Genomic DNA, 24,885 nt, shown 5'->3' with positions numbered 1-24,885 from the left:
ACAAGGCATCCACAACAAGGGGTGCGTGTGTGAGAGAGTAGGTGAAAGAACAAGGAGTGATTAACCTTACCCAAAGAAGCTGAAAAACGAGGAACACAGATGAGGAGTTTTATTGTTCAGATACCTACAGCCCTACAAATCTGCGGATCATTTTTGCGGATTCAAATTCTGTATCTGTGCAAGGCTCTACAGCTACCCTGGTGACAGGCATGCTGGAAACACAATAACTGACATAGATATAAAATCTTCCTAAGTGCAACAGGGAGAGAAAGAAGCAGCCTCCTCCGATGCAAAAAAAAAAGGGGGGGGGGGTTTATAAGCCGCTTGCAACCTTCTTCCCCGCCCCCCGCAAAAAAACGGAGTCTCTGCCACCTCCCCTAGGAGCGAGGATCTCCACAGCTCAGACCCGGGAGCAGCCCTGCCGCCCCCCGGGCTCCTTCCTTAGCTCAGGAAACGATAAAGTGGAAAGGGGAAGAAATGGGGCCGCCGGTGGCTTCCCCTCCAGTGATCAACCCTGAGAGCCGAGCCAGCCCGAGCCCTGCGCAAGGCCAGCCCCGCCTTGCCTAGCCACGCTCCCCCAGCAGCAGCGCTGTCCTACCCCCGCCCAGCCAGCGCTGAGGACTCGCTCGGAGCCCCGTCCCAGGAGCAGGCAGCCAGCGGGGGTGTGGGGCGGCTCGGCCGTGCGGGGAGGGGGCAGGAGCGGAAGGGGAGCGAGGCGAGGGAAGCAGCGGAAAGGAACTCGGGGAAAAGCAGCTCGCGGGGAGAGTTTGTAGCGGCGGGAAGGGGGACGAGGGAGTAAAGCGGCGCAGAGGGGAGGGCAGCTCGGGCGCAGTTGAGCTGCTCAGCCAACAGGTTGCACCGTTCTCCCGCGTCCTTCCCCGGCTCTGCCCCGCGGGGCCCTGCGAGCAGCCAGCGAGCGCAGCGCAGCGCAGCGCAGCTTCCCTGCCTCCGTGCGCTCCCGCCGCCGCACGTCTGGGAGGAGGCGGCTGCCGCCGTCCTCCATTTTGTGGCGGGGCCGAGCGCCGCTGGAGTCCCTGGCTGCCCGGCGCACGAAGGGACGGTCCGTCCGGGCGTGAGGCGCAGACGGGAGCGGGCGAAGGCGGCTTAGCGCCGGCTGAAGACGGCGGCAGGGGCGGGAGGAGTGTCTGGGTAAGGGGGGGCAGACTCGGGTGCGGGGCTGCTCGGGCCCGGGGGGGATTTCGGGCTCTGCGCTCACAGGGGCGGCTGTTCCTTCCCCTCCGCTCGCCCCTCTGCATCCTCCTTCCGCACGCCGACTTGTTTATTCCTCCCAGGCCGCCGCCGCCGCCGCGGCGGGAGCTATGGACGTGGGTGGTTAGAGGCGCCAGCGCCCCCCCTCCCGGACAAGGTAAGGGGAGTTTGACGGCGGAAGGGGGCTCCGAGCCCCGCGGGGGAGGAAGCGGAGTAGCGGGGGGAGGGGCGCCTCCCGTTTTGGTGACCCCGCAAACTTTTTGGGAACTGTTAAGAGTCGCGTGCTCCGGCGGGGGGGGGCGGGTAGCTCCGCCAAGCGTCCCCCCTCCGAGTCTGTCAAGAGCCCGGGCTGGGCTGGGACGGGGAACCCGTCCCTTTCCTTTGGGCCGCGTTACTGTAAGTCGTCATCGTTAAATCTGGAGGTGGGACGAGTAAGCCCGTGCCCGATTCAACACCTTCAAGATACCGATTTAAAGGCTTCTTGGGGCGAGGTTTCGAACACCGCAGGTGGTTTTGTATTTGCGCAGTTTATTTCCTCCCTGAAGATGGGCGGGGGGTGAGCCCCCTCCCTTCCTCCCTCCTGTTTGGTTTTATTGGTATATTTTATTGCCCGATGTTCTCGGGATCGATGGAGAATTCCCTTCCGACGAACCAACGTGGCCGGTTGCTTGATCTTTTTCTGGGGTTCGGGGGCAAAGAAAGGGAAGAGCCAAGAGGGGCTGGAAAGCGCCCCAGTCGGCGACTTTTGTAGCAATAGCTGGCGTTATTTGGCAGAAGTGGGCGTGCCAGGAGAAAGCTCAACAGGTCTTGACACATTTCTCCGAGCCTAAATATTAGCGGACCCCCTCCCCGTTAATCTCTTCCACTCCCATTTAAACCGAATCGTGTAGCTAGTATTTTTTTGTTTTGTTTTGGCATGCTGGTTATTTTGGACGGTTTATTGCGTTGTGACATTGGATTTTTGCAAACTTGTCAAATGCAGTAACTCCCGTTCTCTCCTGCTCCCTCCACCTCCTCTGCTTCCCTCCCACCACCACCAGAACTTGTTTTTCCCCCATTTGTGTTTTGTGTTTGTGTTGTGGCGTTTACTTTAAATAGCCGAATAATAGTTTAGTGTCGCTTGCAACTTTTAAAAGAGAGGATGTTACTGAAGGACTGGTTTCGATTTTGCACTCGCTGTTTTGGTTTCGAGTTCGGTGGCAGCTGTCAGGAAAGCAGCGTGGAAATACAGTAGGCAGCATTTGTGTGTTTGTACGTACGTACATACGTACATGTTCTCACCTAAACACCCTGCAAGCGGTGGGGAAGCTAGAAGATTCCTCTGTGCAATATTAAATCATATTTTAATGCTTTATGTTAACTTTATTTGGGTAATAAGATAGCTCACGCTTTTGCACTTCTGGGGAGAGGGGGAGGGTTCATCCATACAAATTACATTTTAGTCTGTGTTGCCTTAAATTGACATTTGAAAATATTTTTGCACATATCACACTCCTATTGACTGTTGATTGCAGTCTGAACTTTTTGTGTACGGAAAGCATAGGCTGCTTCATACAGCAGTAGCAAGGTGGCTTATTTTCCTGATCAGTATGGGCCCCAAAGTAAGGAGGGTTTAAAATTAAGATGGATGTAAGTTTATTGTGGACAATTTAAGAGATCATAATATGCTAATTATTTCAACATCTTAAGTGAATGGCAATGAAACTGATCATAAGCACAAATTTTAAGGAAGGAAGTATGCATGGTTGAAATTTACATAGTAGTGTTGGATGTAATCAAAATAAGACTTTATTTTTCCTTTAGATTTTTATTGGAAGATCAGGAAATGAGGGTTGTATTTTTTTTTTTAAGCTTCCATTTTGTGTTCAGATTTCAGGGTATATAGGTTACATTTGAGAACTCTTTGGGAGCAGTGATCATCTGATCAGAAGTTAGCAAACTTTCCATCTTTTATATATATATTTTTCTGGTGGAAAGTTTACAGTAGTAGATCAGAGAACAGTAATAAAACAATTGGGTTGTGTGTTTAGTCAGGCAGTGGGGAATTTGTGAGGGAGCAGTTGGAGAATTCTGACATTGATTTACCCATGCCAGCAGATGCATCTGAACTCTCTAGAAAAAGGGGAGATTCATTTGGAAAGGGATGTTGTAATAATATATTCTCTTCTAAAAAAAAGAAAAGTGCATTTGAAACCTAATTAGGGTTTTAAAAAAACAAACATAAGCAATTGTAACTTAGTTAAAGACATTTATTAATCTTATATTCCTTCAGTTGGACAGATGAATAGCTGAGATAGGTGGAATTGTGAAAAATTAATCTTGAGGGAGGGAGCAAAGTCAGTTTGCTTGCTATTACCACAGAATCGGAGTTCAGAAAAGCTTTTAAATATAGTCAACATTATGGTTACCAGGAGTCAAATTTGTTCATTGACAGCAAAAAATGTTTGATTTTACACAAGCCTATCTGCTGTGGCTAAACTAGGTTCACCATGCTGCTAATCTGGGTTTCTTGTGTTGTGAAAACATTTACTACTGTGCTAACTGCACAAATATCTTTCTTCTTTTAATAGCCAGTGTTAAAATAATGGACCCCAAAGAATCACTAAGCCCCTCGGATGGAGAGGAAGCAGGGAAAAATGTGCACTTCAGTGACAGAGGAAAGACTGTGATGGACTTTCATTCAACCTTCAGGGGTGGAGCTACTGTCAGGGCTCCTGCATCTACATCTCCCCTGCCTGCGTCTTCTCAGTCGGATTCTAAACAGCAGCCTGTTTTGGGTGACTTTTCAAAAGGACTAGTGAGCAATGCGCCTCAGCCGGATCTTTCCAAGGCAGTGTTACTCTCAATGGGACTCTATATGGGGGAGACAGAGTCAAAAGTGATGGGAAACGAACTTGGATTTCCACATCAGGGCCAAAGTGGCATCTCTTCTGGGGAAACAGACTTCAGGCTCTTGGAAGAAAGCATTGCAAGCTTGAACAAGTCCACAAGCCTGGGAGAGGGCACAAAGGGGACAGTATCTGTTGGGGTGCCCCTTGAGCAGGATTTCCCGATTATGGCTAACAGCAGTCTCCCTTTAGGCCAGGCTGGCACTAATGGTGGCAACTTGAAGTTGTTTTCTGAAGACCAAAGCACGTTTGATATTCTGCAGGATTTAGAATTGCCACCAGTGTCGCCAAGTAAGGAACCAAATGGGAGCCCATGGAGGCTGGACCCATTGCTAGATGAAGGGGACTTGTTGTCTCCTATGACTGCGGACGAGGCATTTCTCCTGGAAGGAAATGCAAGTGAAGATTGCAAGCCTCCCATTTTACCAGACACTAAGCCTAAAATTAATGAGCGTGGAGATCTTTTACCCAGCCCCAAAATGCAGATGCCTCAAGTGAAGAAAGAAAAGGAAGACTTCATTGAACTCTGCACCCCTGGGGTAATAAAACAAGAGAAAATCGGCCCAGTTTATTGTCAAGCTAATTTTTCTGGGTCTAACCTAATGGGTAATAAAATGTCTGCCATTTCTGTCCATGGTGTCAGTACTTCTGGAGGACAATTGTATCATTATGACTTGAATACCGCATCTCTCTCTCAACAGCAGGACCAGAAACCAGTTTTTAATGTCATTCCGTCTCTTCCTGCTAGTTCAGAAAATTGGAATAGGTGCCAGGGGTCTGGGGATGACAGTATGACCCCTTTGGGAACCCTGAACTTTTCTGCCAGACCTGTTTTCTCTAATGGCTATTTGAGGTAAGAGAAGTTTTATTTCTAATTTTATTAAAATATTAGAAATATAGCTATTCAGCATTGTAATTTATATGTGCTGATTTTTCTTTAAAGTTTATCATCTTTTCTCTTTCATTCGTAACCCACGGTTTTCATAGCAGACTTCATTTCTCATATGCAATATAGAAGAAAAGTGATTTTATTTGTTCATCAGTGGGTACAAGAAAATTACTGGCATCCTGTTTATAAAGCACACTACAAGATAGATTACTTAAGAGGGGAAAATGAAGACTCAGTAGAGATCTGCTGCACAAAATGATTCAGACCAATTTGTAAGCATATGCAAAAGCCATTTTACTTTCAGGAATTAGGGGTTTAATAATTATATCCTCTTTTTTTTGTTCGGCACCAAATAAGTTGCTTGTTGGGAAAGTTTGTGGAGTTAGATTTTAAATCGAACTAGGTTTATCTTGGTGGTGTATTTACAGTACACAGGACAACAAAGTGTGAAATCTATAGCAGTTGTTTGTTTAATAGCAACATATAAAATATAAGGGTATTGCAGTAAGATTCAGCTGCATCTGGCAATCCAGGTTTGCAAATTTAACTGTGGAACTGAATTATAGGAACATTTTGATTCACAAATAAGAATAACCATTTTGTTAAAATTGATACTAAATTCCAAAAGTTATTTTGGAGTGGCCATTTTAAAAAAGTATCTGTATTCCTGAATTAAAGTCTCTAATGGCTGGGAAATAACACTTTCCACTCCTTGATGAGAGACATATGGTAGTGCTGACTTTTTCCCAAACTTTTTCAGTGAGCAGCCATCCATTTCCTACTTACCCATTTACACTACAGTAGATGCTTGACCTAACCTTAGGGACACCTATTTTTAAGTGGTATGGCTTCGATAGTTCTTTATTTCTTATACAGTATACATTTATAGGAACATTTGTTTAATGTGTCTGTCTCAATGAATTGTCAGCTTTCACTGAGTTTTTGTGTAATTTCTTTTAGAAATCTACAACTATTGGCTTTATGCATAAACACTTTTTATGAAGAAAACCATATTTATCATTTTTTGGGGGGGAATTTTTTATTTTAATACTGTATTCATTTTCTGCTAGTTACAAGTTAGTGCCTGGAGATCTTACTGGTGTACAGTAAGTTGCATCTTTTCCATTGACATTGAAATGAGACATAATTTGCTTATAGTAGTTTTTTTGTTTTTTCAAGTATGTGTAGTTGATGCTTCAGGAAGTGACCCTTTTACCAACTTTGTTCCTGGAATTCCTTGGCAATATTATATCTTTTAAAATCATAAATGTCTTTTCCTTTGTAAGAGTTTTACAGCAATTTGTGGTGTAAAGAACCTGGGAAATTTCAGAGAAAGCTACTAGAATTATACCAGAATGGAAACACTGCTCTTTGAATATTTAGAGTCCTTGTATTATTCCTTTTGATAAGTTAATTAAAAGTATTTTATGGTAGTAGCCCTTGAGACTGTTCTAATTTCTTTGCATGTTAAAAATAATCATATGTTGCATTTTATGGTGACCGTTATAAAACCAATATGTAATCGAATAAGAAAAAACAAAGCTTTCAAATTTGGGATTTTAACTTCAGTAGACAAGTGTAGAAAAATCCCACTGTAAAGATCCACATGGAAATAATAATCTATAAGTTAATGCAATGTAGTTGTCAGACCACCCTTAAGGTTTTTTTGTGCATCGTTAATGGATTTTTTTCTTGTTTTCACTTTTATATTACGGGGTGAAGTTAAGGATGACTACAGTTTGGTTGTTATGAATAGTTCACATTTATATATGTTTATGAGAAATACATTAGTTGGATGTCTTTGTCACTTTTTAATATTATATTTTCAGTGTTCTTTTCTAGTAATTTGTGTGTATAATGTATCTAGTCCAAATTACCTAAAAAGAGCAGCATTTCATATTTGTTGCTGCTGCTACTGTGAGGAAGACTTGAGCAATGTGTTTAAAATTTTCCATTGGGAAATACTGTATTTCACAAATCAAACTCCATACAAGGGTCCAGTGGAGCCCCTTGAAGGATGGGACCCATAGCAGAAGGCAGGGTGGATTGAGTTAAATCAAAGTGATTTGAAATCGCTGATTTTAATTGAGTTTTGCATTTGTACTTTCTACTTATTTGTCTAAAGAGAGATTGATTTTCATTAGTTGACAACCATTAAAATATGTTGTTTTCAACTAAGTATAGCGTTTACAATAGATTTGGTGGTGCTTTTTGCCACGGTGGATTTGATTTATATCACTATTCGGGAAGACTTGCTTTAATCATGGATTTCTACATAAAAGTGCATTCTTGTTGGTTGTTACCAACCTGAAGATCCTGCATGTTCAGACATGTTCTTTTCATCATCTTCAGCGCAGATTCGTCCTGAGAAGGAACACTTCTCATTATGTTGTTTCATGCGGGCAACCAGACCTTGCATTTCTTTGTTGCACTTTTTGCATTTTGCACGCATGCCTCTCTTACCCACAGGTAGAGGAACTTCATTAAAATATTCCCAAATTGGGCTCTTTTACGACCTGTTGCCATTATAGGTTTTTCCTTCTAGTGAGAGAATGGTATGGTAGACCTCAAATCAATAAAGGCTACGCTCAGAAAGACCTCAAGACTTCTTGAATATGCTGCTCAAACAATTTCACTTTTGTTTCTCCTGCCTGTCCCTCCCTTCTCACATTTATCTCCAGACTTCTTCTCCTTGTCCAGATCTATTCTGCCCCAACAATCTTCTATTCATTGAACTTTTTTTGAAACTTTGCACTTTTAGAGAGAGGCAGGGGATTGCCTCTATGTACACAGATTTGCAGAGGGATAATAGAGTTGAGGTCTGTTATTTCTCACCTCTATATATTATTTATTGATTTATTTAAAAACATTTTTGCTGTTATCTCTGGAGTCACAAATCCACAGTTTGAGAACTGCAAAACTAAGCATCTCTGGTGGTGTCTTGTAGACTGAGCACTGAATCCCATTCGGTAGATAGAAAGATTAATTTCTGCAATCTATACAGAAGACCCTGGAACCCCATAAGATTGGATTCCTAATCCATGAGCTATTGGAACTCATTTACAAAACTTTTCTTAAATATTACGTGAATATATTGACTCATACGATAGAATTAGAATTTATAATCCCTATTCCATGATGAGATATCTTTGAGCTAGAAGGTGTCTTAATTAAAACTATGTTTAGGTAGGTATTTTCCTCAAAAAGCATTTTATCAAAAAATCAGATTTAAATTTAAAAAAAAAAATCGATTTATTTATTTATTTAAATCATATCCACCCTGCTTTTTGCTAACCAGAAGGATGCACATCTATCACAGAAGCTAATTTGGATGGAAATTCAAGTTCAATTAAAAATGCCCTAAAGTGGCATTTTAATTTTTTTATTAAAGAAAACTACCTTAAAAGTGTTTATACATACATAAGAAAAAAGCTTAACAACATGCATTTAAAACAAACTGGTTTATTAAACAAAGTATCATCTGTAGTTCGTGACCTGGACTGATTGTTTCTGATCACCATGGTCTTCAGGATTTTAAAACTGGTAGATCTCATCCTCTCACAGCTAGTTTTAAGAGGAAAACAAGTTTTCTGCTTTTTCAACTCCCAATTATTTTTTTAACTTTTCGTGAACTCGTCATTGAATCAAACTAGCTAATTAAACTGAATAATCTCTCTGGACCTGCGGAAGAGGCTACTGTGGTCAAAAACTGTTTTAGCACTTCAGCAAACTCTGGTTCTAGTTCAATGGTCTGACTTTCTTTAAAATTTGGCAGCAAACCTACTCCTTACTATTTTTTGTACTTAATTTAAATGATTTGAATAGGCCTTAATATAGGTTGTCACTTTGAAATTTAATTTTAAATAGTTGTTAAATTGACCGGTATTTAATTTAATAAGAAATCCAATTTTATTTTTTTAAGTTATCGATTGTTTTAATCCACCCTGCCAGATAAGAATCTATAGGATTGCAGCCAGACATTAGCCTTGACCAGTGCCATCTTTAGAACAAAAGTGGTAATCCATCATTGTTCAAATGACAAATGGTTTATTTAAAAGTGCTGACATTCCCACTTCCCACAGGACTTCATTACCTGTCATTAACTCTTTCCTTCTGCATACTTTGAGATGATGAATTTCCCTCCAAATGAATTTAATTAAGACAGAGAAAGGAAAAAGAACTTTTGAAACCAGTAGTTGGATTTTTGTCAGTAAATCTTAAGTATCCAAATGCTGTCTGAGGGGGGAGGTGAGGGTAGAATGCCTTCTTACTGTGATTTTAAATAGACTACTAAAATTGTGAATCCAATCCCAGAAATATGTTCTCTATTGTTTTTTTTTTTCAATTGAAAATGAGACTGTTTCACTATCTTGTTTTTTAAAATTGTCCATTACTCTCTAATGAGTTTTAGGTGCAGTACTGTTAAAACAATAGAAATTCTGTTAAGTGTTGACATAGATGTGTAGGCGAAGCTTTTGCTGATTTAAAAATTGATACTTTAAAGACAAGACTTACCAAAGGTAAAAAAAAAAAATATATAGTGAGGCTGGTCACCTGTCACAGAAATAAAGAACTAGTTGCCAACAAGCCTTTACTCTCCTTATTTCTAGAGAAACTGGTTCCTTTAGGTCAAGGTTGGGATTTTGACTGTACTTACTATATTGATGGGGTGGAGGAGTTAAATAGCTAAACTTACGTTCCAAAAAAGTGCTTTGTCAGTATTTTAGTCTATGGTTTGGTTTACTCTTAAAACTTATACCATCATCTTCATCAGTCAGGGATGTGAAAAGACTACACAACCCTACTGACGTAGCTGTGCTGACAAAAACCCCAATGTAGCTGCAGCTGTGCTGACAGAATGTGATTCTTTTGGCATAGTTAATGTAATTTGGAGAGGTGGTGTTCCTACACCGTTAGACAAACACCTTCTTTTGATGTATACTGCGTGTACACTAAAGGGTTATGCTGGCACAGGGTCTTGTGTAGACACATCCTCTTTGTTTTTAGCATAGTTAATCTGTTAAGTATTGATTAAACATATTTGTTTTTTGGTCAAATGGTGTTTAATCGTTTAATGAAAACACTTAATTTGACTTGGTCCCTAGGGTTGAAGTCTTGAATTGGGGTAAGGCAATTTTTTAAATATTTCAGCCCCTTAGCATATTGTCTTACGGGGAGATCAGTGGTAATCAGGACTTGGAAAAGTCCATTTGCCCATGTAGAGTACAAAGCTTTAGAAGGTGAACGCTGTCAGTTTTCTGCAGAATCTAAACTTTAAGAAAATTCTAGACCTTATGGTTATGAAAATAGCCTTCCAAAAGAAAACTGGGTGTAACTGATGCAGTACTGTATTCCTAAGCCTGCAAACAGTGTGGTCCTTTGCTTCTGCTGCTCCTCAAAGCTTTCCAAGCTGTAGCACAGCAGCTTTTCAACTACTGATGTTCAGAAGCTTGCGGAAGCAGAAAAACTGATGAGTGATAAGGATGGCCATACTGGGGCAGACCAAAGATCCATCTAGCCCAGTGTCCTGTCTTCTGACTGTGGCCAGTGCCAGATGCGTCAGAGGGAATGAACAGAACAGATAATCATCAAGTCATCTGTCTCCTGTTGTCCATTCCCAGCTTCCAAACAGAGTTTAGGGACACCATTTCTGCCCATCCTGGCTAATAGCCATTAATGGACCTATCCTCCATGAATTTATCTAGTTCTTTTTTTGACCCTGTTATAGTCTTGGCCTTTACACCATCCCCTGGCAAAGAGTTCCCTGGGTTGACTGCATTATGTGAAGAAATATTTCCTTTTATTTGTTTTAAACCTGCTGTCTATTAATTTAATTTGGTGACCCCTAGTTCTTGTGTTACAAGAAGGAGTAAATAACACTTCCTTATTTACTTTCTCCACACCTGTCTTGATTTTATAGACCTCAATCATCTCCCCGCTTAGTTGTCTCTTTTCCAAGGTGAAAAGTCCCAGTATTATTAATCTCTCCTCACTTACACTCCTCTGCTGCTTATGAAAATTCTGAGCATCAAGAGAGATGAGCTGTAGCTATTAGTTGGGCAGGAAGAGTCAGAAATGATGCTGAAGTGGAGGAATTAGTTGAAAAGAGAGAGGAAATGGATATAGGCAATTGAGAAGATACACCTTGATCTACTACATTTTCCCTTGGATTTCACACCCCTTTTTCTGTATTAAACATGATTGGGTGATTATAATCACTAAATATATTTTTCATTTAACTTTACTGAATAATTTATTTGTGTGATGTGTGATTGGCTCAAATACATGCCCTAAATACCAGTGAAACTTGTTGTACAACTATCAATAAATACTTTGTATAGTTCATACTGCCCAATAAAAAAGTTAATTTCCAAAATCATTATATTGACAATGTTACACTTAAATTCACTACATGACTGTGCTATTCCTCTCAGATGCAGACTTGGCTCTGTGGGACATAGCATGGTTTAGGGTTTCATCCTGTCTAGAAGGCCTGGAGCTAGAAAGTTGTGTACACTTTTTCAAGCATTGCTAGTCCTAACGTTGGTAGTGCTTCTGTTGTTATGCCCTGGATCTGCTAATCTCTCCAGTGCTAGAAGACACTGGGGATAATGGCTAATGAGGAAGGAGAGAAGAGGCCAAAGACCATAGATGAAGGAAAAAATGGAAATGTATGTCCCATTCGGCACAGTTTCTCTGGTCAGTTGCAGTTGAGGAGTTGCCTCCAAAAACAAACAAACAAAAAAAATCCCATGTGGGTATTGGCAAGAGGAAGGAATAATTGGGAGAGGCATGAGTCACCTGACTTCAGACAGTAGTAGTAATAATAAAAAAAAAAAGGGGGTTAACTTGTATTTTTTTTTAAGTGACACGTTCTCATGTTGATCTCTAGTGAGTCTTCTGACATGAATTTTCGCTGCCTCCTCCCTTACACGCATCAACTGCTGTCTGTCTTCTTGGTGCCTAGGTTCTGCTGCTAGCTGCCTGGCTCTTCAAAGCTAATTGTTTCAGGAAATTCAGCCTCACAATATGTGAGGGGCTTTTAGGGTAATTAGTGCTAAAGAGAGAACTAAAAACATCTTTAACTGAGTACTTGGTGGCTCACTGGGTTTTCAATATTCTATTTATGTAGCCCGCAGTGTATGAAAATCAGAGTCCTTAAAGTGATGTGCTTGATAGGGCAAAATGTGATCCACCACAAGATCTAAGCACAACTCACCATTTTCTCATAGAAGGCATAGATGGACTCCACTGTGTCAGAGCTAATTTGTGCTGATATTGATGACAACAGCCTCATAGATTCTGGGATGTTTGAATGAAAAATGAAAGTAGGCTGTTGGACAGAAACTTATGGATTCTAAAAGTGTGGGGTGGGAGAATTGGGGGGGGGGAGAATTAAAAGTTTAAGGACTTGAATGACAGTCCTGCTTCTGAGGTTCCTTTGGCTAATTCTTTATGGGTGATAAAGATTACCCTTCCCCGCCTCATTTTTTAAACCTAAACCCACTTTTGATTTAGCTGCTTCAGTGCATATAGCTAATCTATAACATGACTGTATTTGCAGTGTATTGGTTCTATGGCACACATGCTGAAATGTATCCTTTTATACAGAACTAAACTTGTTGAAAGAATAGATTTTATTGCAATGTAGGAGAATTCATTTAGGACTACAGTGTTTGTCTTGATTATGTGAATTTGGTGGAATAATACTATATTTATAGTTTTAAAAAATACTGTGGCATTTTTGGCAAAAAGGGATTGTATCAGGAATTTTTTATAGCACATGACTTAAAATATTATGAAACTTAGGGTATTTACATTAAATGATTAGTTATGCAAGACTTAATCCTTTTTTGTCTCCCTGTGCTTGAAATACTCAGTTGTACTAGGAGGAGGGCTGAATAGGGTTGTATGAAAAGCTGTAAAGGCCTTACTAGAGTTGTTATAGTAGAGTTGTTCCAGTACACTGATCTGTTTGTTTTCTATAATTAAAATTAGGTTTAAAAAATCTGATTTTTCTGCATGCTGTGTTTATAATTTAACCGTTTTTAAATAGTAGATGGAACTTCTACTGCTTAGTTTTACTCTTCAGCTGAGGATAACCATAAAACTACAATTTAAACAAATTCTATTTACTTATACAAGGGATCTGCGGCCTGCCAGGGTAAGCCCCTTGGTCGGGTCGGGTCAGTTTGTTTACGTGCCGCATCCGCAGGTTCAGCCGATTGCGGCTCCCACTGGCCGCGGTTCACCGTTCCAGGCCAATGGGGGCTGTGAGAAGCTGCAGCCAGCACATCCCTCGGCCAACGCCACTTCCTGCAGCCCCTATTGGCCTGGAATGGCGAACCGCGGCCAGTGGGAGCCACAATCGGCAGAACCTGGTGACACGGCAGGTAAACCAGCCCAGCCCAGCCCATCAGGGGGCTTACCCTGGCAGGCCACATGCCGAAGGTTGCGGATCCCTGACTTATACAGTTTTTCAAAAAAGGAAATTTTGTGAAGCAGTAGTTACAAGTGTGTGTGCAATTAATGTATTAAAGGTTGCTGCCTTTTACATTGTGCAATTTAATTGTCTGATGGATGCAGACAAGCTTCCACCTCTACTTTTCCTATAATTTTTCAGGTGTATTCTTCAGATAATTTGTGGATTTCTAAGATCACTGTGATTTATTTACCTTTACTTAAAAGTAACCAAAAATAAGTTGTCAATTACTTAGTGCTATTTGCAGCAGAATTAAAAAGATCACATCTAAAATTCTTAAATAATCACTTTTGTGTGACTTATAAAGTCCTCTTTTACATTCTCTTATGGGAAAACATCTAGAAGTCCAGGGAAGTTTTTCAAATTTGCCTGACCTGGCACCATCCCACTTAATTTAATAATAAATAAATTAGTATTCAATATACTGTTTTCTTTTAACTTCCACTCTTATTCAGAAAATGAGCAGAGTGATTGTCTTTGGATTCGCCCTTCCCTGCCCTCCCCCCCCTTTTTTAAAAGAATTTTATAAATCACATACAAACAAGGACCTAAAACTAGTTTTGGTGGTGTTGGTTAATATTATGCAGTATAAAACCACACCACTTGTAAGAGGCAGAATTTAAGGTATTATGTTTAGTTAAAAAAACCTGAATGTGCTGTTAATTTGTATACAGTAAACATGAATTTGAATCAGTTCAGCCCATAGCATTCATATATTTTATGCCTGAATAATTTGAGCCAGATTCTGCCACTCTTATTCATGTTGACTAGTACCTTATTCTGAGAGTGGTGTCAGGAGAAAGATATTACCAAATGTGCATAATGGTGGTGGAATCTGGCTTTTGATAAAGCATTACACAGTAACATGCTATAGGTAGGACTTATATTCTGAAGTATCTTTCACTGAGTTTTGGAAGCTGTAGACCAGATCCTGGCCCCTAGTACGGTTCCTTTGTGATAGTCTGTGCAGAGGGGCCTATCTCAGTCTTCCTGGGGAATCCCTATGTGTCATAAAACTGGCACCTTCTCCATGGTATGTCCTTCTCCTGGTACTTCTGACATAGGGGATATGTCAGTGCAACTGGTGCAGGGTCTGTGGCTAGAAAAAGTTGCACTTTGGTGATCCCTAGCTTCCAGAGTGGTTCCTTTGGGGCCACTGGAGCTGGATGCAAGTTAGAGCAGTATTAAAGATGCTGTGACCTATGCTAGGGGCCAAATGATGTGTTTGGCAGCCTCAGGAATCAGAAGGGAATTTACTCAAACTGTAGTTTAAGCTCCGTAAGTAATCTAAAGTATATCTGTTTATATTTTTGTCTGACACTTGCCTTGAATACAACAGGTGTTGCTGTTCCTTTTGATGCTTGTGTATTACTATTTCTTTAGCTCCAGCTACAGAACAGTGTGTCCTTGATGTGCAGCGTTTATAACTATAGCTCTTTATTAAGGTTTTAAGCAAGGGAGGGTAGAGCACAAGATAATGCCTCCAATGGTAGAAGATTAAAAATATGGAAAAGTAGCTCTACTTCCTTTATTGGCTATTATTTTAAATTAATGGTGGCATAGGATAACTCTTTTAGAGAAGGGAATGAATATGTGGTCTGTTTTTTAAACTTAGGGCAGGTCTACACTACCGCAGGGATTGACGTTCTGCGATCGAGCTACCGGCGGTCGATTTAGTGGGTCTAGTAAAGACCTGCCAAATTGACTGCAGATCGCTCTCCAGTTGACCCCTGTACTCTGTCCCCAACGAGAAGTAAGGTAAGTCAACGGGAGAAAATCTCCCGTCAACTGCCCGCGATGTAGACCCTGCGATAACTAGACCTAAGATACGTCAACTCTGGTTATGTTATTCACGTATCTGGAGTTGGATAGTGTAGGTCAATTTACCTCGGTAGTGTAAACATAGCCTTAGTGGTTTCAGGGATTAATTTGAAAGGAACCGGTAAATTAAAGCTAATGAGGGGAGAATAAACTAGCATCTCTTCTACATAAGGAAAAAGAAAACTACAAATTTGAGAATAGCTAGTCGTCATCTCTTTTGTTTCTCACTTAGCCTGGCGTGCTACAGCATAGAGTATTTTTTTTAGTATTTCTCTTCTAGGGCAAAATCACTCTCTGACAGTTTTGTCTCTGCTTAGATTTATTTTTAGTCTATTGAATCCCTTTTCAGAGAAATAACACCAGTGGTCCATCCCTGATGAAGATTAAAGTAAAAATTATATGGTTCTTGTGCTGTTTGGCTAAGTTCTTCACCCTTTTTCCTTTAGTGCAGTATTACTTCAGTTATATTTGTGTCAAGAAAAACACCACAAGGAATGGCTGGCGGTGGTTTAAATATGCTTTTTCAATGAACGCATTTTTGGCTAATGTCTTGTGCATATGTTACATATGAGTCTGTCTTGAAGAAAAATTAAACCTCTTGTGATGTTATAAATTATTTAGATAGCTCATATCTGCTAGTAAAAGCAGAAGTCAATTACACGAGGAAGGAAAAGGGCCTGTCCGCTTTCTTAGTGAGCATGTCAGTTTAAACATAACTCTGAATCCTGACCCAAGTTTTGAATTCCAAACTTGTTAAAAGATTGCTCTTGAGTTCAACTTTTCAAATGGTAACAAGACACCTTTTTAAAAACAAATGCTTTTAGTTATTCTTCGTTTGGCTACAGCTAATAAAATACGGTCTGGATAGGATAACTGTTCATTGGTCAAACTCTTAATTCATAACAGTTAAAAATAATGCTTCCAGTTGCACCCTTAGCAAGAAAAATATAAATGTGTAACAGGAACTTAATCTCCAAGGGTTTTGGATAAGCCTTCTCACTGTTTCTGTCTTAACTATTTAGCAATTGCTGTGTCTCATAAGAAAACATCCCTTGTAAAGGCTTAACTTTCCATTTGTTTTATGATCAGAAGCGGAATTTAAAAATGTAAGAGTTCATTTGGTCACCAAGATGTGAAAGCTACTTTTGAAATGGCCACTTGTCCACAAAATGAGTTGTCACGTGTTGGTTGGAACTTTGAGGCACATATGGAAAACTCTGCTGATCGTATATTGAAACTAACATTGTATCAGCCTGTGCTATAGAAAGCAGGTTTTAAAACTTGCAACAACCAAAATAGACCCTGATTATTTTTTCTTTTGTATTAGATATTTGCCTAGGGATGGATATTGCTGTCTTGCTCTTGTTTTGCCTTTGGCAGCCAGATGTTCCACTTAAATATTTCATCAGGAAAAAAATCATTAACATCTAAAAGTAGATATTACTGTAATGTAGCCCGATCTATCCTATAGAATTGGGTTGATGTAAGCTGCTTTATTTAAAGTGTCTAAACTATAGCCTTGCTCCTACTGATGTAAGGCCTTGTCTATGCTACAGGAGGAGATCAGTCTAAGTTATGCAACTTCAGCTATGTGAATAACATAGCTGAAGTCGATGTACTTGAATCTACTTATTGCGGGGTCCACACTATGCTGTGTCGACGGGAGATGCTCTCCAGTTGATTCCACTTGCACTTCTTGTTCAAATAGAGTCCTGGAGTCGACGGGAGAGCGATCTGAGATCGATTTAGTGGATCTTCAGTAGACCCACTAAATCGACCACTGATGCATCGCTTTCCATGCTTTGATCCCCGGTAAGTGTAGAGAAGCCCTCAGTGCCCTGCTATACCGACATAATAATTCCATTTCCATGAGAGACGAAGGGCTTATGTTAGTGTAGTTAGGGCAACACAGGGTCTGTGTAGACACTGCATTATTTACATCAGCTGGCTGTTGACTGTTCTTGTCAGTTTCACTGCTGGTGCTAGAGCTGTGAAATTGACAGGAAAGGCTGTTAGGCTCCCTGCTGTGAACCCTTCATGGGTTCACCGCTTGAGTTCCCATCCTGGAGCTCGTGGGGGGGCTCCCAGCTGGGCTGCTGCCTGGACTCCCTACTCTCTGCTGGAAGCCCAGCTGCCCCCCTGGGGCTCCACTCCCAGAGCGCGTGCATGGGGGTGTGTGTGTGTGTGTGTCTGTGTGTGCTGGTGGTGAGATCTGTGCCCGGACCAGGTGACAGCTCCATGTGGATCTGAGAGACACGGTGACAGCCTGGCTCCTGGCGGGGAGCGTGGACTCTCTGTGTCCCACACTGCCCCTTAAGTCAGTGGAAACACTCCTCGTGAGGACGTGCACCACAGGCAGAAGAACGGTTATGTGGACATAGGTCGACTGAAGTTTGTAGTGTAGACATGCCCCTAGTTTCGAAGGTGATTTATGTTGCTTGTAACTGATGTTAGTTGGTAAAGGAGTTAGGTATGAAGAGAGAGGTGGTTCTTAGCTCAGTAATCTAGATTTAGTTAACATCTTTCACTACTTCATTTCATTTGAGAGATGGTTTGATTCATAAGATTTTGCATTGTGAAACGGAAGCTATATTGTTGATGAGTTTGTGTCTTGAAATATATTTCTGTCTGTGTTGCCAAAATATTAACAAGGGACTCCTTTAAATTTTATCTCCCTCATTGATGAATACAGGTAAACAGCAAGGTCCCCCAAAGATCTGTACTGGGAGCTATGCTGTTCAGCATATTCATAAATGATCTGGAAAAGAGGGTGAAGAGTGAGAGGGCAAAATTTGCAGATGATACAAAATAATTCAAGATAGTTAAGTCCAAAGCTGACTGCAGAAACTTACAAAGGGGTTGCACTAAAGTGGGTGCCCTGTCACAAGAAAGATATATTAGAATTTGAAAAGGTACAGAAAAGGGCAAAAAAATTATTAAGGGTATGGAATAGCTTTCATATGAGGAGTAATTAAAGAAGACTGGGACTGTTCAGCTTAGAAAAGAGATGATTAAGAGGAGATATGATAGAGGTCTATAAAATCATGACTGGTGTGGAGAAAATGAATAAGGAAATAGTATTTACCCTTTCACATTACACAAGAGCCCAGGGGTCGTCTCATGAAATTAATAGGTTTAAAACAAACATTAAGGAAGTACTTCTTCCCACAGTGCAGTGTCAGCCTGTGGAACTTATTGCTCTTGGTTGTAAAGGCCAAAAGTACAAGTGGGTTCAAAAAAGTTAGACAAGTTTATGGAGGATAGGTCCATCAGTGATGATTAACCAAGATGGTCAGGGAGGCAACTTCATGCCCAGGGTGTCCCTTAACCTCTGACTGCCGGAAGATGGGACTTTGTGACAGGGCATGGATCACTCACAGTTGTCCTGTTCTGCTCATTCCCTTTGAAGCATCTGGAGCTGGTCACTGTCAGAAGGCAAGATGCTGTGGTAGATGGACTGTTGTTCTCACCCAGTCGGGCTGTTCTTGTGTAATTATTCCCACTGCTCCTCAAAAATAAATCATTTAATTCTGTGCTCTTGTAACTTATTTGACCCTAGTCTTTTTTGTCAAGGTTATAAAATCAGTTTTTAATAGTTTGTGACTTGATGGTCGTTCCTAGGATGTTCATTGTCAGATAGGGCAGATTTCAGCTGTCAACATTCTTTGTAGAGTACGGGATATGCCACTCAGTGTCTTTAGTGGCACTGGTGGTGGATCTCTTTATCGCTTTGGGCAAAGGATAAGCATCCATGATTATACTGTTGGATATATTAGATATTAATCTTCACCCCAGTCTGTCATGATGCTGCTAACTCGCCTTCAAGATTTATTAGGAGTGGACATTGTAGCATCAGGTTCATTTTCCCTTGGACAAATTCCAATAAGTTTTGGTGGGTAACATTTTTTCTCCACCAAGAACTTGTGTGTGGAGTCCTGCAGAGCTTAATTCTATCTCAGCTCCATTTCAGCATACATGGTTAGCCTCCCCATGTTTCTCAGTGCCACCAATATACCAACACTTAACTAAAGGCCTCTCGGCAGCTATATCCAGTGTTGTCTTTCATCAAGAGAGCTTGAGATAAATAGCACATGGATGAAAAGCAGTTTTTCAACTTCAGTGATGAGTAACAGAAGAGTTGTAGAGATATTGAATTAACCTTCTGATTATTTAAGTATTGGACTGGTAGCTGGTACACATAGAAATATACTTTAAAATATACACTCAAAGTAATCTGCCTATTTGAGGACTCATGAAAACAATGATATTTTAAAGATGAGCGGTTATTTTTTAAAGGCAGTCTTTACACTTTGTAGATGACATTTTAAAAGTGTCATAAATTAGAGGTTAATCTAAGCATTTGTTAAGAGGAAGAATTTGAAAGACATAGACTGGAGATCATTGTTAGAATGGACTTAAAGTAATAAATATAGTTTTTATTCTAGAAATTAGCATGCCAGTTCATCATCTGAAAGAGGTATTATCTTAAATTGATGTAAGGAAGGACAACAACTAGAATAAAATGGATATGATCATTAAAAAAATTGCCAGCTCCCTGGTTTAAATAGGTATCACAGGTTCTCTCAAAGGACTGATGCCTTTGAAAAAGTGTCTTCTGCCTTGCTGTTAGTTAGCTGCACTTTTGTGATTTATGGTTAATTTGGCTCATTTTATAATACTAGTTTAATAATAGATTTCCAGTTATTCCTGAAGTTTAATGCATTAACATTTATGTACACCCCTAAACACTGTCAAAACTCCAGTTTATAGTTTTAACCTGCATAGTGGTGGGGTTTTTTTTGTTTTGTTTTTTGTTATCGTGGAAGAAGGCAAATGGAAATCGTAAACATAATGTTTACAATGAGAAATGGAACCTTTATTTAAATTCCAGTTCATAATTCTTCTGCATTCAAAAAAAAACCCTTGTTCTCTTTTGATATTAGTTTGTGTTATGGGAATTAATCAAAAATGAATTCTGCAGAAATTTGTATTTTTGCTATAATGAAGAATGTAGATATGGCTCAGATTAAACAAATCTTTCTTCTGGGCTTAAACTAATATCTAACTTTTGAAGTTTGATAGGAATTGGTACTTCAGGAAAATCTACTCTGTAATTGCCTAATACAGGATTAATTGCACTTCCTCTGAAGCACTGGGAATGGATGTGGGTGAGGAGAAACTAGACTAAATGGACAACTGATCTGCCTTGGTATGGCAATGCCTGTGTCTCTAATCAACACTTAGGACAATTAATGAGTAGGTCTACCAATTTAAACTGGGAGGATTTTCGCTGCCCTTTTCCCCTCATACACATGTGGCAATTAGCTTTGCTTATCTAGTTTCTTCTGAATGTTCTACTTTTCTACTGCTGAGTGGAGCTTCTGAGCTTTAAAGACCCTCTGAAGTAGCGTGGTAGAAATGTGCCCTATCACCAGAGCAGGCACTTTTTTCTGTCCAGAAGAGAAATTCATAGAAGCAAATAATCATTACTACCCCCCTCCACCTGCCTCTTCAGAAAGCTACCAACCCTGATGCTATTGGACTAGCTGCAACTTAAAACTTGGTATATGAGAGGAAATTCCTGGAGTGCCAGGTCATCAGAATGTTACTGAGCTCCAGAAAGTATTTTAAATACTGAGAGGATTATTTAAATTGAATTTGGGAAAAGTGTTTTTGGGTATATATATATCTTTTATTTCTCAAGGTGGGCCCTATTCTATTTCTCAAGTCCTGAAATTCTTTCATAAAGATTTGAGAGAGAAGCAGCACTTAGAATCATTATTGTTAGAGGTTAGCAGTGGTGTATATAGGGAAATCTATTGATAGGTTCTGATGCAATGGCCTCTAAATTTTGTGCAGTGATAAGCCTGGCCGCTAGGTCTCATACCAGTCCTAGGCCTTAATTTTGATTCTCCACTGGCTGTTTTTCTTCTAATTTTGAACTCCACTCCTTAGTCTCCTTCTCTAAATTCTCAATAGGGTTGCCAGTGTTCATAGCCAAAGTCCTCTTCAGTTCACTGGGAGTCAAGCCACATTCCACCAAAGCAATGATCATTTCCTGCGCAGTAAAGAAATTTTGCTAGGCTGCCACCTGGCGGTGAGTCCACTCCTTCAAATGTCAGTATTTTCTTAGTTGTGTCAATTCGTTGTAGAATCTTGGCAGCTGTAATCCAAGGCAGCTTGGTCCAAGTTTTTGAATATTTTAGTCCCACTTGGGATTTGTGGGCTCTGCTAGATGTGACCTGTGTTCCAGATGAGTGAAGCCAATACAGAAAAAGAAATATTAGTGAGAGTTGGTATATTTGGATTTCTCCAGGGTGCTCTCTCATTCAGAAAAGGTCATCCAGTATTCAGCTATGGTGTTCTGAAATGGGTTTATTACTAGCTAAAGAAGAAAAGGCAGGCCTGCAGCATGAGTATGAGGCTGGATGTGAAAAATCCTCACTTCTGGATGAATAAAACTACCTGTTGAATTGCAAATAGGAGGTACAACTATATTCCATTATTACAAGTTAGAATTAAAACTTCCTTTCCACTGTACAGCAGATTGAGAGAGACAGTTTGTCTTTTTTGTTTTCCAGCCTTTGTCTCTCAAATCTTGACAGTGCATACATCAGAATTGAAATTCTGATGCACCCTAAAGTAATAAGATACTGTATGGTATAATATATAGGTTATTTCAGTGGTCTTTATGACAGAGGTTTTCTGACTCTCTTCACTCTAATGAGAAATCCATTTATTTTACAACATTGGTTTAAGTAACTAAAATGTTCATAAGTATTTCAAGAATTGATACTCCCAGAACACAACATTGATCATTGTAATATAGATATTGTAATTAGGTAATCACACCCCAATGTGGGGGAAATAAATCTGTACAGCTGGAATATCTGGTATGTCGGAAGATTTAAATTCTGTTAGTAGTCCTCTTCAGGTCCTCACTGCAGCTGGAATGCTAAGGCTTTCACTTCATCTCAGCCACTCTCAAATGATTCTTAGGAAAGTAATTCCACAATCAGAATCCTAGTTTAGTGTGTGTACTATATGCTATATAGAGAAATCACAATGATTGATTTTAAAATCAAAATGGTAGTTATGGGGAGATGGTTTAATGGACTGAAGGAAGAGGAGGCTGTCAGTTCCTTGATAGATACATTTCTTTCATGTTTCTGCATCACTAGTGGTGTTTATATATCTTTATGTACCTTTTATTATAAATAAATATTTAAGAAATGAGTGTTATGGTGAATGGTTTCTAAAATGCTGGTTAGTACGAGGCATTTATTTCTCATTCTCTCACACATACTCAACCTTCTAGATATTTTTTCCCTATTTTGTCTTTTCCGTGAAGGTCCAATGTTGCACATATCTGCTTTGATAAAAAAAAAAAATGGAAAGAAGTCCCTTGACAGTGCATCTTGTGATAGACCCAGGCCAGTTGGGAAGAGCAGAGTAATAGAAGGGAGATATACTGGCCACTGGATAAGCAATTTTCTACCAGAGCAGGGGCTGCTCCAGGCTAATGAGGACACCTGACTCTAATTAACCTGCTAAGAGTCATGTTAGGCCGTTAAGCACCTGACTCTAATTACGGCCCCTCTGATGCTATAAAAGGGCTCGCTCCAGTCAGGCCAAAGAGAGCCAGAAGAGAGGAAGTGCCTGCGAGGAACTGGGAGCAAGAGGCGTGCAAGAAGCTGAGAGTGAGTAGATATACTGCTGGAGGACTGAGAAGTACAAGCGTTATCAGACATCAGGAGGAAGGTCCGGTGGTGAGGACAAAGAAGGTGTTGGGAGCAGGCCCTGGGGAAGTAGCCCAGGGAGTTGTAGCTGTCGCGCAACTGTACCAGGAGGCACTCTAGACAGCTGCAGTCTGCAGGGCCCTGGGCTGGAACCCGGAGTAGAGAGTAGGCTCGGATTCCCCCCAAACCTCCCAACTCCTGATCAAACACAGGAGGAATTGACCTGGACTGTGGAAGCCACCAGAGGGGAAGGTCTCTGGGCTGTTTCCTGACCCATGGGGTGAATCTTTGAGGCAAACAAACCTGCCAATAAGCACAGGACCCACCAAGGTAGAGAAGGAACTTTGTCACAATCTGTTTGTTCTAACTTTACCGCAAGGGTTTCTGTGGGAATTCTTTCATTTCTGCAGGAACTGGAAAACAGGATACTAGGCCCGGGATACTGTTATATATTTATCTGAGCAGTGTGTTTAGTAGGTAGTATGTAGTGTTAACAAAAGGGCCAGTGGCACAAGTTCTTAGGCATCATTCACTGCGGTTCTCACATGAAAATCCAGAAGAAGAAGCAAACTTCAAAAGCCAATTTAAACTCTTAAATGTTTAAATTGAAGATTTGTGTCAAATAATTACATTCTTGGTTGTCTGTATTGAATTATATGTTAGACCTCCAGAATCAACCTGTGTTTGTCAAGGTCTCACTTTAAAGTTAATGGGATGCTGAAACATTAATTTTTAACATACATCAGAATTTAAGTGCAACGAGTTGTTGTAGTGTCTGCGATATTAAAATACATATTTATTTTTTAAATTGCTACTTTGGTTTTGTGCCTTTCATCAGAAGAAGCCTATGTTCCACTTTTCTGAGACCTCAAAGCAAAAATTACCTCTTTTGTTTTTCTCCTGGCGGAATTCTGCTTCCCTGCAGAAAAATGTATTTCTGACAGGGAAGCAAAGGGAAACCATGAGAGCGGTCATGTGACCCTCCTTAGCAGTATGTTTTGGGTGCCCAGGGCAGCCAGCAGAGAGAGAAATCACAGTGGGTCAGGGGGACTGGGGAAGACCCAGGAGGTGGCTCCTACACTGCACTGGGCTCAGCTGCTAATCCCGGTTGGGCTGGGGAGGACAGGACTTCCCCTTCCCCTACATGGCATCCGGGACCGGGTCAGACCCACCCCAAGATTTCTCCCCCAGCTGCAGGAAGCTCTGCAAACTCCCTACCTCTTCTCCCCTCCGCCCTCCACTTCCTGCATCCATCACTCCTCAGCTGCAGGGACAGGGATCCCTGTATAGGGAGCTGCTCCCCCATCCGCCCAGCCCCTGTGCATCCAGACCCTCTCACTGAGCTTCACTGGCCCTGCATTCAGAGCATCCCCTGATGAGTCCCACTTGTCCTGTACCTGGATCACTCCAGTGAGCCATCTGCACGCAAATACCCACCCCACTGAGCCCCAACCAGCTGTACCTGGATCCCCGCCCCACTCCCCCAGCGTCTGGACCCCCCACTGAGGCCCTCCCACATGCAGACCCTCCATCAAGCTCTATCCCCACACACCAAGACCCTGCCTTGTTGAACCCCAACCACCTTCACCTGGACCCCCCCCTGCACAGTCCCATTACCATTGCACCCAGAACTCACACCCCCAACAAGCCCCTGTGCATCCATATCTCCCCTGTACCTAGATTCCGCACTGAGCCTCCTGCACTCAGATTGCCCCACACAGAACCCTCTCAACCCACACCTGGATCCCTCCAAATGTGGATCCTGCCCTACTGAGCCCTCCTGCCTGCACCTGGCATGGAGGGGCAGGGCCCTGGAGTGTTTCTGGGCAGACCTGGTCCTTGTGCTGTGTCAGGGTT

At 41.2% G+C, this 24,885-nt stretch overlaps 1 protein-coding gene across 3 annotated transcripts in view; it reads left to right on the top strand.

Moving 5' to 3' along the window:
• The first annotated feature begins 504 nt into the window (after window positions 1–504).
• The window catches only part of NR3C1 (nuclear receptor subfamily 3 group C member 1), a 160,344-nt gene continuing 135,963 nt past the window's right edge, over window positions 505–24,885 (top strand). Inside the window, exons 1-2 of one of the 3 annotated variants that reach the window (XM_030574184.1) lie at window positions 505–1,149; window positions 3,780–4,950. In XM_030574184.1, the coding sequence (XP_030430044.1) occupies window positions 3,794–4,950 (1,157 nt within the window). In that variant the 5' untranslated portion in view covers window positions 505–1,149; window positions 3,780–3,793. The other 2 variants (XM_030574183.1, XM_030574185.1) reach the window with 2 other exon arrangements.

The sequence above is a fragment of the Gopherus evgoodei genome, chromosome 8 (genome assembly GCF_007399415.2).
Source record: "Gopherus evgoodei ecotype Sinaloan lineage chromosome 8, rGopEvg1_v1.p, whole genome shotgun sequence".
Classification (NCBI taxonomy): domain Eukaryota; kingdom Metazoa; phylum Chordata; order Testudines; family Testudinidae; genus Gopherus; species Gopherus evgoodei.
The sequence above is the reverse complement of the archived record's forward strand: the minus strand, read 5'-3'. Positions and strand labels throughout refer to the sequence as shown.